Consider the following 16,150-nt stretch of genomic DNA (forward strand, 5'->3'; position numbering starts at 1 on the left):
TGGATACAACTGCTCCTGGAGGCCAAGAGAGAAGTATTGGATTCCCCTGAAGAGGGAGTTACAGGTGATTGTGAGCTGCCCCTGTAGGTGCTTAGGAACTAAACGCAGGTAAATATGCAAAAGCAGTGTATGCTTTTAACTGCTGAGTCATCTCTCCAGCACCTCTCCCTATTTTTCTAATGTAAACTATCTACCATAGCTATAAACTTTCCTCTTAGAAATACCTTTACTAAAGTTCTGGTGATTTGCGTGCTCATTTTCTTTCAATTCTAGGACTTTTATAATTTCCTAAAATTTCTCCACTGACCTACTAGTCATTCAAGAGTATACTATTTAGTGTAAATATTTTTGTGTGATTTCTATAATTTATCTTGCTACTGACTTCTAGTGTTATTGTACTTTAATCTGCAAAGGTAATAGTTTGGATTCTTTTGTGTGAACAAATACTTGTTTTGTGTCTGAGAATGTGCTATATATGTAGGAGACAGTCCAAGAGGCTGCTGAGAAGACTGTATTCTGTTTCTGTTGGATGAAATGTTCTGCTGGTATCTACCAAGTCCACTAAAACTGTAATATAGCTTAACTGTTTAAAACACTAAAACACTATTGAGACTTGTGTTGCTTTTCAAATAACATCAATTTTCCACCAATGTTATAGCCCTAAACAAATGTTAAGACTTTGGTTTCAACATTTCTTTCTACACACACACACACAAATTCTCACACTTAGACATTTTTACTATTTTTACTATTACGATTACCATTATTATTATTATTATTATGTGGCTTTTTAAAGTATTTAATTTTATGTCTACAAGTTGTACGCCTGTGTGTACATATGTGCACTGTGTACATATGCATGGTGCCTGTAGACGCCAAAAGAGGATAATAGAAACCAGACCCAGATCCTCTGCAAAAGCACCAAGTACCCTTAGGCACCGAGACCTCTCAAGCCACTATTTTGTTTTCTTTGAGACAACTGTCTCACATGATAGCTCCAGCTGGCCTAGAACACACTGAGTAGTGTAAGCAGGCCTATATAACTCATAATTCTCATGCTTCAGTATCCCAAATACTGGCCTAGCACTCATCACCTATTTCTGAACTGTACTGAATTCAATTTGAAAAAAAAAAAAAAAAGCCACATAATAATAATAATAATAATAATCGTAATAGTAAAAAAAAAAAAAAAAAAAAAACAGGGGCTAAGCAATGGTTCGGTGGTTAAGTGTACTTACTACTCTTTCAGGGGGCCAGAGTTCAGCTCCCACCACCAGGTGGCTCACAACTCTCTGTAACTACAGCTCCAGGGAATCCAAGTCTCTGGCCTCTCAGGGAACCTTCACTCACAATACACATATCCACATACACATAATTCAAAATTATAAAAATCAGCCAGGTATGGTGGCACATGCCGCTAATCCCAGCACTCAGGCAGCATAGAAAGGTATGAGTTGGAGGCCAGCCTGGTCTACATAGTGACTTCTAAGACAGCCAGGGCTATGTAGAGGTTCCCTATCGCAAAAAAATAAAACTAGCCGAGCAGAAAAGATGCCAAAGCTACATACACAGAGAAAGCATCTTAACCACCCCCCCAAATCAAAATAATGATAATAGTAATAATACAGACTTTTTAAAAAATGGAATATGAGTTGAATAAGAATAACATAATAGAAATAAAATAATTAGGTTATTAAAATTTGTAAGCCTCAATGTAGCCATCATGAGACCATTAGTTCTGCTCCTTGTGAGCTACCTGTTTTTCCTTTATGGTTCTTACTTGTTCTTTTGCAGAGCTGCCAACTTAAGTAGTGCTGGGATCAAGAAAAATGGGCCTCGGCTTGCAAACCTTGACCTTGATATCCTCCCTATGCTAATTTCCTGCAAGATTCCACCCTCCTGAATGCTTAAGTTCCTTGTCTGTGTATCCTGCATATTGGGCATCAACAGCTTACATGCAAAATTGTAAAACATCGGAAGCGAACTTCTGCCCTCCGGGGTTCTCCCATTGTACTATAAGCCTGTATTTATGGAAGAAGAAATGACTCAAACCTGACATGTATGTAGTGTGACATGTGTGCTCCTGCTTGCTCATGTGCACAGTGAGGCTTGGAGACACTACTGTACAGTGCAGCAGAAATCTACCATGCTGCTTTGCTCATGGCGGCTGGCAGCCAGCTCCATCTTACAGGCAGATGTTGGGAAAGTTTCTACACTGCTATTGGCATGAGCCTTTGAGACTAGGAAGCCTGCTGTGCTCCATTTCTGTGCATTCAGAGTCTTTATATTTTCTTAGATCTATGTGGACCAATGCCCAACGCTAAGCACCAAATACAGCTGGAAGTTTTCCTGTGTCCCACCCAGTCCTGCACCTCCTCAGACCCAAATAAACACAGAGGTTTTTATTAATTACGAACTCTATGGCGATGGCCTGTCGCTCAAGCTTCTTGCTCTTATATCTTAAATTAACCCATTTCTATTAATCTATAAGTTGCCATGTAGCCATGGCTTACTGGCATTTTCACATCTTGTTTTTCCTACCGGTGGCTTATAGCATCTACTTCCTCTTTCTCCTCCCACTGTCTCTTTTGGGATTTTCCTGCCTGGCTCCATCCTGCCCTGTCATAGGCCAATGTAGCTTTATTTATCAACCAATCAGAACAACACATATTCACACATACAGAAAGACATCACACAGCACTCTCAGGTCTTTGATGAAGTTGAAGTCTAGATGATTATAGTTACAATTTCCTTAATTATGATTACAGATAAATCAGATGTAAAATTTTAGCCAGGCGGTGGAGGCACATGCCTTTAATCCCAGCACTTGGGAGGCAGAGACAGGCGGATCTCTGTGAGTTTGAGGCCAGCCTGGTCTCCAAAGCAAGTTCCAGGAAGGGCGAAAAGCTCCACAGAGAAACCCTGTCTCCAAGAAGAAAAAAAAAAAACTTTATAGACTCACCAAGATAGGATAATTGAATGTTTTCTCTGATTTTGTTAAATTCAAAGAGACTAGATATTGTAACTATAATTATTGCTTAATAACTGTTTTGTTATATGTAATTTTACTATGTTAAAGTTAAAACCTTCCTTTTTGATTCAACAGAAAGGGAAAAATGCTGTGGGTTGATCTTTCTGTATGCTATGAATATGTATTTCTTTCATTAGTTGATAAAGCTGTTTTGGCCTAAGGCAACAAAGGATCAGGTTAGGTGGAAGAATCAAACTGAGCACTCAGAGGAGAAGGGGGAGAAGGGGGAGACACAAGCCAGCCACCCAAAGAACCAAGATGTCAGAGGACCATCAAAGCCAGAGTCATGTGACAGTACTTAGATTAATAGAAATGAGTTAATTTAAACGTAAGGCCAAACAGTTTAAATAATATAAGAGTCTGTGTTTTTACTTTATAAGTGGGCTGTGAGACTGCCGGGGCTTGGCGGGAGCTGGAGACAAACACTCCAGCTACAAGTGGTGAAGGATTTAAAAGAGGCTTAGGTTTAGGTAAACCAGCATTCAAACTATCAATTGAAAGCTAAACTGTAGAGGACAGAAAGATGGCTCACTAATTAAGAGCACTGGCCATTCTTCCAGGGGACTCTACTCCAAGGATTCACAAAGTAGTTCACAACCATCTGTAATATCCATCCAGTCCTAGGGGATCTGACATCTTCATCTGACAGGCATCAGGTACTGACTGATATACATACATACATACATACATACATACATGCAGGCAAAACACTCATACACATAATAATAAAATTTCTAAAATTTAAAAAAGAGCTGAGCAGTGGTGGTTTACAGCTTTAATCTCAGCACTTGGCAGGCAGAGGCAGGTGGATCTTTGTGAGTTCGAGGCCAGCCTGGTATACATAGTGAGTTCTAGAATAGCCAGGGCTACAGTGAAACCCTATGCCAAAAAAACCCAAAAAGTTAAAAAAATAAAAATAAGGTAAAAATTTTTCAAAAATAAACTGTATCATAAGGCCTTAGTTGCTTTTTCCCCCCTAAGTATAGTGTAGTATCTTCATCCAGGTGACCATTATAGCAACTAATACAAATCTAGTAACAATTTCCTTCTCTTCCTTACTAAAGGATCTTCAGTTTTACTCTAAAGCAAGAACAGATTCAACAATGGGACTACAAGTACTAGATTTCTTTGAAGCTACTTTGGCAAATGCAGGCAGCACTTCCAGACCAGCTCTTTAAGGTAGGACTAAATCTGGGTCTTATGACACACACCTGGGAGTCCTGAACTAGGGGACTGGGCTGGTTAGTTCTGTGTCAAGGTGACACAAGCTAGAGTCTTCACAGAGGAGGGAGGGAGCCGTAATTGAGAAATGTCTCCCTAAGATCTGACTGGAGGGCATTTTCTTTTCTTTGTTTTTGTTTATGTTTTCGATTTCAGAAACGGGTTTTCTCAGTGTAGCCATGGTTGTCCTGGAACTCACTCTATAGACCAGGCTGGCCTCAAACTCACAGAGATCCGCCTCTGCCTCCTCAGTGCTGGGATTAAAGGCGTGCGCCACCACTGTGAAGGGCATTTTCTTAACTACTGATTGATGGGGAAAGACCCAATCCAAACCTTTAATGCCAGCACTCAGGACAGACAGGTGGATCTCTGTGAGTTCAAGGCCAGCCTGGTCTACAGATCAAATTTCAGGACAGCCAAGGCTATATAAAGCAACTGTCTCTAAAAAACAAAGAGGAAAAAAAACGACAACAACGAAGAAGCAACTGAAGTAGAAATATTTCAAAAAGACAAGAGAGAAGCAGTGGAATATCTCTGGGAAAGACATTTGCTGAGCAAGTCTATATAGACTTAAGTTGAACCCTGGATCCCACATATGATGGACATAAAGAGTCAAATCCAAAGTTGTCCTCTGACCTTCCCATGTGTACAGTGACACACCTGGACCCCACTCTAGACATACAATAATAAAATTAAATTACAATTAAAAGTAAATGAGCGTTGGGGATTTAGCTCAGTGGTAGAGCGCTTGCCTAGCAAGCGCAAGGCCCTGGGTTCGGTCCTCAGCTCCAGCAAAAAAAAAAAAAAAAAAAAGGTAAATGAGAATTGTATAACAAGAGTGGAACCCATTGTTTCCCTATAAATATAATAGAATTTTTAAAAGAATGAGGTGCATCTAAGTAGAATCCAAATCTTCAAACACATCAGTATATTTCGGACCCTTCTATAATTTACCTATCCAAGGTTGTGTATCACTTTCATTTTCCTAATAAAACTATTCTTTACCATTTAAAAGTGAAAGATACACATATGGCGGCTTTTTACAAACTAGTGTAAGTAATCAAAACAAATGTTCTGAATCTAAGTGATTATTTCATGAACAAATTAGCAATGCTCTCATTTTTCCTTGAAAACTGTCGTTTGTTCTGAAAGAACTTAATCTATCAGTGATGCTAATAGTTATTCATTAATGAGCTGGTATCTCAGGAACTTTTACTGAATACGAATCTTTAATGTAAGCTGGGCATGGTGGTGCATGTCATTAATCCCAGTGCTTGGAAGGCAAAGGCAGACAGATCTTGTAGGAATTTAGCAGAGTGACTGTTTCTGGGGTAGACACTAGAATGAACAGCTTGTTTTCCAGATGTACTTTTACCTTGAAGAATCATTGTGGTAAACAGTAAAGAATTATAGATGAATTTCTAAATGGTCTTATTAAATTTAAAAAACAAAACAAAACATGGAGCCAAATTTAGGGTTAAAAGCCTTAGAGAAAGATTAAGGAAATAGGGAAAGCCACAGCTAACCTTACCTCACCAACTCAGCAGCTTCCAAATGCGAGTTACTCACTGTCTACCCAGGCCTTATATGCCTTGCTTTTTTGCCCTCTCATTGGCTCTCTTAGCCCAGCTACCTCACTTCCCCTTCCTACACAGCTCTGTCACTTTCTGTCTGTCCGTACAGTCTTCCAGGTCTCTATGGTTGGTACTGGGATTAAGGCATGTATCACCAGGCTTGGCTATGTTCCCTAGTATAGCCTTGAACACACAGAGATCCTGCCTGCTAGTGATACCGATGCCTGACTTGTTTACCTAAAATGGCTTGCTATTTCCTCTCATCTCCAGGCAAACTTTAATAATAAGCACAAATAAAATATCACCACAAAGCATCTTTGTGGAAAACAGTGATTGTTTTCTGTGATTTGTAGAATTGTTTTACTACAGAGGTGTGTTGCAACCTTTGCATGACTTTGGTCACAAGATGCCTCTGGCACACCTGAGGCTCTTGGATTATTGTGTACTGCAAATGATAAACAATAATGGACTATAAGTCATGAGGGCATGTGATGCTTTCCTTTAGTGAGACATATAGATTAGAATAGGGACTTTGGTATGAGGAAATACTTTATTCAAAAAACAACTCTGGGTAACAAAGAATATGCCTTTGTACAGCTGTTCTAGGTTCAGTCCACCAGAGAGGCTAGCCCTTCCTGCTGCCACATAGGCTTCAAAATTTCATCTTGGAGTGCCTTCTTTCTTCAACTGACTCACACTACAAAGAACACCTCAACAGATCTTTTGGAAGTTGCAGGTCAGCTAAATCTACATAGTGAGTTCCAGGCCAACCAGGGCTACATAGTGAAACTGTTTCAAAAAAATAAATAGTTCAAAATAAAATGATGAATATAGAAAAGAGAACCATTTAGTTTACTTCTATTAATAATACCAGACCTGAGCAAAGGTGTAGTTACAGCAGGTATTTAAAAATTATTGGTTAAGAGAAATGTACTCAGAAAAAAGTAATGAAAATGAGTTATAATGGTAGAGGGATGAATTCTAGCTGCTGTTTTAATATTTGACTATCACCCTGACCACCAATGATGAGCAGAAAAACCAAGGTGGATCAATCATAATCTTTCTATATTAATTTGCAATTTTAAATGAATATACATATAAGAAAGTAAAAAGAAATGACAGGGAAGTATCTACTCTAGAATTCAATACATACTACTCTATGGTATATATGGATATTATTATTTATTTTACTGAAACTGAAAATAAATTTAAAAAATAAAGAAACTGACAATAGTATCTCTGGTGATATATTTGTAATACAAGAAATAAAGCTTGCCTGAAGATCAGATGACAGAGCCAGGCAGTTACCCACAGACAGGTCAGACAATGGTGGCACACACCTTTAATCTTAGTACTTTTTGAGAGGCAGAAGCAGAGAGATCCATCTGGATTTCTTGAATTCAACGCCATAGTGGGCTACATGAGATTAGTCAAGTCTAAAAGAGAAAGAGAGCCAGGCAACGGTGGCACACACTTTTAATTCCAGCACTTGAGACAGGAAGTGATATGGCTGGGCAGAGAAAGGAATATAAAGCAGGAGGAGACAGGAACTCCCTCTCCTGTAGAGGCTCTGTCAGGCTGAGGAGTTGGTGAGGTAAGAGGTGGTGGTATCTGTGGCTTGCTCTGCTTCTCTGAGCTTCAGCTTTCACCCTGATATCTGGCTCCAAGTTTTTATTATAAGACCATTTAGGATTTGTACAACAAGTATCAAATTAGTTTACAATACTGTCATTTCTGTTAGCTGACTGAATTTCTCTCATTGAAAAGACTGTTCAATGTTTTGACTTAAGCTTATTTTTTCAATATGTGATTTTGTCATACTGTCAAATAAAAGACAGAAATTTTTAAACAAAATGTATAAAATTAATCTACCACTCAAAAACGATAAACTTCTGGAGGATAGAGAGGGCTCAGTGGTTAAGAATGATCTTCCAAGAACACTTGTTTGATTGCACACACATAACAGCTTACAACAAACCATAACTCCAGAAGACCCAACATATATCACACATGCATGTAGTACACAGACATACATACAAGCCAAGTACCAATATATATAGAATAAAATGAAAAAGAATTTTATATCAATCAAGAGGTTAGATAGCTCAGCAGTTAAGAGCATATACTGTTATTGTAGAAAACCTGAGTTCAAGTCCCAGTACCTATGTTAGACCAACATGTAAAGTCCAGCTTCAGGAACATCTGATACTCTGGCTTCCTCCAAGACCAGCACTCGTACACATACAAAGATACACACACACACAAAATTAAAAATAAATCTTTCGCCGGGCGGTGGTGGCACACGCCTTTAATTCCAGCACTCGGGAGGCAAAGGCAGGTGGATCTCTGTGAGTTCGAGCACAGCCAGGTCTACAAAGTGAGTTCCAGGAAAGGCGCAAAGCTACACACAGAAACCCTGTCTTGAAAAACAAAAACAAAAACAAAGGGCTGGAGAGATGGCTTAGTGGTTAAGAACACCGACTGCTCTTCCAGAGGTCCTGAGTTCAATTCCCAGCACCCACATGGTGGCTCACAACCATCTGTAATGAAATCTGGCACCCTCTTCTATATACATAATAAATAAATAAATCTTTTTTTTTTTTTTTTTTAATCCTTCTTTTTTTAAAGTCAGTCAGGTTGGCATAGTGATCTTTATTTCCAGCAGACAAGTCTCTGTGAGTCTAAGGCCAGCCTGGTCACTATATACTGAGCTCCAGACAAGCTTAGAATATATAGTGAGGTCCTGTCTCAAAAAAATGTCAATCAGCACATGCCTTTAATCCCAGCACTCAGGAGGCAGAGCCATGCATCTCTGAGTTCGAGGCCAGCCTGGTCTACAGAGCGAGTTCCAGGAAAGGCGCAAAGCTATAAAGAGAAACCCTGTCTCAGAAAACAAAACAAAACAAACAAAAAAAGTCAATCAAACAAAACTGCTTCCCAGAAACACTACAAAAACAAGAGGCCCATGCTGAAGACTCGACACTTTGTTCTTTACTTCCTCTTTAAATACTGTGAAATATTTCATTATACATCTAAACTTTCTCTTCCAATGCTTAAGTAATGTTGTTCAGTGGTAGAGCACTTGCTTATGTGAAGCCCTAGACTTAATCCTCATGACCACATTAAATGTGTGTGTGTGTAAATGTTTCTTTTATCTAGACTCTAGCTTGCAAGAACATTCAATAACTGAATCCACTGTAGATTAGGAGAATTAGTTATTATTAGTTATCATTCAAAAAAATGTTATCAAACTAACTGTAAAGAGAAGGTAGATACGCACAGATCTGTAAGTGGAGGAAAATGTAAAGAAAAAGAAGCATAGTCCCCTTAAGAATTCTAGATGACAAAATTTACCATACATAAACAAGTACAAAAACATCCTGTAAAATTCAATTCCAATCTTAGTATTTATCCTACAGAAATACTTGAACAAATAAACAATATATATAGCAACACATATTCAGTATTGTTTTTAATAATAAAAAATTTAAAGTTGTTTATATGTATTAAAGGGAAGCTGGTTACATTATAGCCCTGTAATAAAATACCCAGTAGCAATTAAAATACATGCAATAGGTCAAAAGCCACTGACACAGAAAGATGTCTATACAGTTGAATGAAAAAACAGAAATAATATTCATGTGGTTCCTGAACATAAACCTCATATACCATATATGTGTACACATTCATAGAAAAAGTCTGGAAAGATATATGGTAAACTCTTAAAGCTAGTTAAATCTTTTGAAAATAGTAATAAAGACGTTTACTCTCTATATTAATCATTCGGTACTGTAATTGAATGTATTACTTTTATAATCTATCATACAGCATATAAAGAGACTGCAAACTAAGTAAAAACCTGTTTAAAAAAAAAAAGGAAAAAGGAAATGGTAAGGGCAAGCTATACAAGCCATATAAGCATAAAGTACTGCTATGTTTTAAACAATAAAAACTGAAAAAATATTAACTAAAAATAAAGAAGAATCTAAACACCTCAACTTAATGACACTAGGTCTAACTCAAACTGGACCATCACACAATTTGATACTATCTAAAAACTATAATGGATAAATGCTGAATCAAGACATAGTAACTAAAGGGAACCATTTTTTTCCTCAAATAGTACTTACAGTTCTCTACAATTTCATCAAAAACTGCATCACTTTTCTGTTCAAACTGGAAGAAAAAGAGAGAGAGAGAGAGAGAGAAATACCATTATTCTCAAATATTTCAATCTTACTTTTTGGAATCCCTGTCTACTCCACCAGCAGAAATTTGTTGTTCTTAAAATCAAAGTCAGCCGGGCGGTGGTGGGGCACGCCTTTAATCCCAGCACTCTGGAGGCAGAGCAAAGAGGATCCTGTCTCGAAAAAATAAGTAAATAAATAAAATAAAGATACATTGATTATTAAGTATGATCAAAAAATAAAGAATATTATATTTCTAAAATTTTAAATGTCATCTGAATGCTGACCATATAACTCCAAAAGTATAGGAATACAGACGGCTTCTTTTTTTTTTTTTTTGGTTTTTTGAGACGGGGTTTCTCTGTGTAGCTTTGCACCCTTCCTGGAACTTGATCTGTAGCCCAGGCTGGCCTCAAACTCACAAACATCTGTCTGCCTCTGCCTCCTGAGTGCTGGGATTAAAGGCACGCGCCACCACCGCCCCCAAAAGTATGCCTTGAATATCCTTTAACATGCATACGGTTTTACCTCATAAAATAGGACAATTTTACATTTGTTGTTGTAAGATTAACAAATGAGTACATTAGTAGAAATTTTTGTATGAATTATTGTGTATGTGTATATGTGTCCCCATTGTCTGGATAGTTTTTTACTTAATTCATACGGCATTTTCTTCATTATTGTTATGGATACTGTTGTATGTATCTCTTTAGAGGTTCTGATATAAACTTAAAGAAGTGCAATAACTGTATCAAAAGTTACTGATAGTTAAAATATCTGTGGATATTTGCCAAACTGCTCCCCACAATAGCTACTTTCCTTCTTCCCATCTGAGTGCTCCTTTTCTTACATTCTCACTAATACTGATCTTATCAGTATTTTTCACCTTTGATCATCTTAGATTTGCAGAAAGTTTTACACGCTTTGGCTTCTGGTTTTATGGTCAATTCTACTCTCCAGTCTTCTATTTCATGAGTGTCATAATATATAAATTATTCTCAAAGAAATCTTCATAAGATAAACTTTCTATAATTCAGAGATTTTTTAATTAGTGTGCTATAAAAAAATGTAAAGACCTATAAAAATGTTCTTAAATGTTTCATTATGATTTATACATTTTAAATATTGTAATGGGATGGACTGCTTCCAGGTTCTCTATATGGCAAAGATGAAACTTAAATTTCTATCTTACAAATAATTTAATACTTCATCCATAAATCAATTCAGAGAGACTGGATAGATACTATGGTATCAATGAGCATCAGAGTCTTGGCCATTTATTTAGGTCTTTATTTCTCTACTATAGTTAGTTTTTTAGCATCTAGAGCTTAGCATTATTTTGTAAATCATTCATGTTTTTGTTTCCTACTGCAATATATGTAACTGTAAAAAGTATTTCATTTCGATTGCTTGCTACTGGTATATAAAAGTATTATTGAATTTTTTACTTTGATACTTTCATTTGTAATCTTACAAAATTCATTAATTTTAAAAGCATTTGAGATTCCTTAGGGTTGGGTATATATACAACTATTTTGCTTTTAAATAAAAACAGCTTACTGGCTAGTGGTGGTGCACACCTTTAATTCCCAGCACTTGGGAGGCAGGTAGATCTCTGTGAGTTCAAGACCAGCTGGTCTACAAAGTGAGTTCCAGGACATCCAGAGCTATTACACAGAGAAACCCTGTCTCAAAAACAAAATTAAAAAAAAATTTTAAAGTTTTATTTCTTTCTGATTACTATGCCTTTATTATTTATTGAATTACCTATGTCCTGTACTATATTAGTACAAGTAATAAAACTGGACATCCTTGCCTTATTTCTAATTTAGGATAAAAGTATTTGTAGACGGAGCCTTTTCTTTGTCCCAATTGGTCCACAGCAGCTTTTAAAATAATCATTCAGAGGCTTAATATTAATTACAAACTGTTTGGCCTATAGCCTCTTTTAAAAGCAGCTTCAGGACCTCAGGACTAGGGCAGAACAGAGAAAAGCACCCGGCTATAAGTATTCTTTTTTTTTTTTTAACCAAGGGTTATAGTAAATGCGGGCCTCATTGGACAGTGTAACTGCAAAGCCTAAGTCAATGGTATTTTAAAGGAGACCAGCTGTGAGCCATGGAAACCTAATGCTCATCTTGGATGATCAACAGTAGTTGTACCACACAGGTACTGAGTGGTATGTCACCTATGAGAGTCCTGATGTCTTTTCTCCCAGCACTGACCTTCCTATTAGATCTTGATGGACAAGTATTTGGGCTCCTTTTTTGTTTTGTTTTGTTTTTGTTTTTCGAGACTGGGTAGTTTTGTGTAATTTTGGTGCCTGTCCTGGATCTCACTCGATAGATCAGGCTTGGCTCAAACTCACCGAGATCCGCCTACCTCTGCCTCCCGAGTGCTGGGAATTAAAGGCGTATTTGGGCTCTTAACCTCATCTGAAGCCTAGGCCCAAACCCAGAAGAAGAACGCCTACTGTAGTAGTCAAACCCCCAAGAGCTATTTGTTAACACAGACATGAACCCCTGGCATACACTAAGCGTAACACAGGTCTGAAAGCCTCAACAACAGCGCTTATCATCTCTAATGCTCTCTCACTGCTACGACATGGCATCTGAAAAGCCTTTTCTTTCTCAACCTCTATTTACAGTACTGGAGACATTAGCTGCAGACCTGACTCAGGCAGGCAAATGAAAGCCAAGCTAAGGGTGGAATTCAAGCCTGACCTCTTAAAACTTTGTATGGCTGCCTCAATCCTGGCATATTCCTTCCCTGGACAAAAGAAAACAGCTTGAGACCAACAAGACAGTTCAGCACTTGCTGACAAGCCTGACCCCTTTAGTTTAATCCCCAAGTTCCAAATGGTGATGGAAGAAAAGAACCGACACCCAAAAGTTGTCCTCTGACATTCACACACAAATCATGGCACATTCATGCCTTCATGTGTGCACACTCACTAAAATACAGAAATGTGTTGGGTGTTGGTAGCACACACCTTTAATCCTAGCACTCGAATCTCCCAGAGTTTGAGGCCAGTCTACAGAGAAGGGCTACACAAAGAAACCCTGTCTCAAAAAAAAAAGGTAAATGTAATTTTTAAACTTAGGAGCTTGCTGAGCGGTGGTGGCGCACGCCTTGAATCCCAGCACTCGGGAGGCAGAGCCAGGCGGATCTCTGTGAGTTCCAGGCCAGCCTGGTCTACAGAGTGAGTTCCAAGAAAGGCACAAAACTACACAGAGAAACCCTGTCTTGAAAAACTAAACAAAACTTAAGGGCTGGAGAGATGGCTCAGAGGTTAAGAACACTGGCTGTGCTTCCAGAGGTCCTGAGTTCAATTCCCAGCAACCACATGGTGGCTCACAACCATTTGTAATGAGATCTGGTGCCCTCTTCTGGCCTGCAGGCATACATGCAGGCAGAACACTGTATACATAATAAATAAATAAATCTTTAAAAAAAAAGTGTAAACTTAAAAGCATGCCTTTAATCCCAGGAATCAAGAGGCAGAGACAGGCAAATCTCTAAAAATTGGAGGCCAGTCTGTTCTACATGAGTTCCAGGGCAGCCAAGGCTACATAGTTAAGACCCTGTCTCAAAATTTTTTTTTTTTTTAGTTTAAAACATGGGATTCCTGATATGACCTAGCTTAGGATATGTGAGATCTTGGACTCAAATCAAAGTATTGCAAAAGAAATAGTAATAGATATAAACCTTCTAATTTCTTGTCCCATTTTTAGTAAGTTGAGTCTACTGAAGTATTTGTCTACCTTATCTAAAGTAGGTGAATTAACTGCATAGTTACTAATAATAATTATCTGTATGAGTTATCTCTATTTTCATTTCTTTTTTTTTTTTTTTTCGGTTTTTCGAGACAGGTTTTCTCTGTGTAGCTTTGCTCCCCTTTCCTGGAACTCACTCTAGACCAGGCTGGCCTCGAACTCACAGAGATCCGCCTGGCTCTGCCTCCCGAGTGCTGGGATTACAGGCATGCACCCCCCCCTCCCACCCCTACACCCCCCCCAACTTTTTTTTCTTAATTGAAATGTTTTTCTTCTCCATACAGTACATTCTGATCATGGTTTCACCTTCCTCATGTCCTCTCAGATTCTCCCCACTTCATACCCATCTAGCTCCATGCCACCTTTCTCTCTTTAGTTAGAAAAAAATCAGGCATATAAAACAAGCCAGAATTTTAAAAACAAAACAAAAAGCATGAGAAGTATATATACATAGACAAACACACCCATATACAGCAAAACCCATATAAACACAAAATTGGAAACCATAACATACAAGCAAAAGAACAGTAAAGCCAAAAAAAACTTGCAGAGATCTGCGTGGCTCTGCCGCCCAGTGCTGGGATTAGATAAATAAAGCTCCTGTGTCTTGTTTGTTTTTTTTTTTTTTTCTTTTCTTTTCTTCAATCAGTCTAGCTAGAGATTTTTTTTATGTTTATCTTGCTAAAACTAACTTTTGAAATCATTAATTTTTATAGTTTTACATTTCCCATTTAATTGATTTTTGCTTATTACTTTTAGTGTGTGTGTGTGTGTGTGTGTGTGTGTGTGTGTGTGTGTTTCCAAGTATACAGGAGCCACAGCATCCATTCTAAGTCAGAGGACAACTCTCAAGCCAGTTCTCTCCCTTCACCATAGGTCCCAAGGATTAAGCTCAGGTCACCAGACTTTAAACAAGCTCTTTTACCCAATGAGCCATCCAGCTGCTCTATATTGCTATCTGAGACAGTCTCACTCTGTAGCCAGGGTGGCCTGATCTCATACAATGCTACTGCTGCCTTGGCCTTCTGAGTGCTGGAAGTCGAGGTTAGAGTCACCACATGGCTGTCTTATAGCTTTATTATTTCCTTCATTTCTTTTGATTTACTACTATGTTTTATTTGCCTAGATTCTTTTCTTTCTTTTTATTTGATTGAGACAGGGTCTCATGAAGTCCAGTCTGGCCTGGAACCCTCTTATGACACCCAGTCCATAACATCTCCATGATGTACCTGTACATTAATAACAGATAAAGTAGACTTAATGAAAGAAGGCTTTATAGGTATACAATTATTTAACCTTATAATCAGTAATACATAATTCTGTAACACGAAGGATTTAACACAACTTTAAAATACTGGAAGAAAACATTAAAATGAAAGTAGGCAAAACCTCCAACTATGTTTACTAGATATACAATACTTGACAGCTAGCTATTAGTGAAAGTTTAAAAAAGCAAAGACATTCTTTTTAACAATTTTGTCAATGAACTTGCCATAACTGGTATTTATAGAAACACCATTTCAAACAGCTATAGCATACATTTTAAGTATATTTAGAAAAAGCACCATAATGTAGCACACGCTGGACCAGAAAAATACCAAATAATTGATTTTAAAAGGAATGTATTATCTCACCTCAGAGATATTTGGAATCACTAACAAGACAATTTTTTAAAGATTTGTTTGTTTGTTTGTTTATTTATTTTATTATGTATACAGTGCTTGGTCTGTATAGCCAGAAGAGGGCACCAGATCTCATTACAGATGGTTGTGAGCCACCATGTGGGTGCTGGGAATTGAACTCAGAACCTCTGGAAGAACAGCCAGTGTTCTGAACCACTGAGCCAGCCACCTCTCCAGCCCCAAGAAGACAATTATAATGCCAAAATTTGTTAATTAAAAATGTGTGCAGTGGTGGCGCACACATTTAATTCTAGCACTTGGGAGGCTAGGCAGATCTCTGTGAGTTTGAGGCTAGCCTGGTCTACAGAGTTGAGTTCCAGGACAGCCAGGGCTCCACAGAGAAACCCTGTCTCAAGGGAAAAAAAAAAAAAGGAGAAATCTTAGGGGTGGGGGTAAGCTCAGGAAATAAAACAGACCTTTCCACAAGTTTCGGGTAGCATTTAAAGCAGACCACAGAGAATGTTATACCTTCCAACAGATAAAGGAGGACTGGTCATCAAATTAACAGATTAAGCAAAGTGATAGTTATGCCTGTAATCACAACACTTGGGAGGGGGAAGCAGAAGCATGAGGATCAATGCCAGTGTCAGCTACACAGTAAGCCAAGGCTGGCCTATACCAAAGGAAACTCCAGGGGATCTGGAGGTAGCTCAATGGTTTGCTCTTGCAGAGGCCCAGA

At 38.1% G+C, this 16,150-nt stretch overlaps 1 protein-coding gene across 3 annotated transcripts in view; it reads right to left on the reverse strand.

Annotated features, from left to right (window-relative positions):
• LOC118577334 (zinc finger MYM-type protein 4) overlaps positions 1-16,150 on the reverse strand; it is a 127,414-nt gene that overhangs the window by 95,570 nt on the left and 15,694 nt on the right. For 2 of the 3 annotated variants that reach the window (XM_036177491.1, XM_036177490.1), the window contains exon 1: positions 9,957-10,003. Coding sequence is in view for 1 of the 3 variants with exons in the window: in XM_036177489.1 (XP_036033382.1) it covers positions 9,957-10,002 (46 nt within the window). In the remaining 2 variants the exon portion in view is untranslated. Of the gene's footprint in view, positions 1-9,956; positions 10,004-16,150 lie in introns of those variants that run through there. The other variant, XM_036177489.1, reaches the window with a different exon arrangement.

Source organism: Onychomys torridus, chromosome 2 (assembly GCF_903995425.1).
Source record: "Onychomys torridus chromosome 2, mOncTor1.1, whole genome shotgun sequence".
NCBI classification, from domain to species: domain Eukaryota; kingdom Metazoa; phylum Chordata; class Mammalia; order Rodentia; family Cricetidae; genus Onychomys; species Onychomys torridus.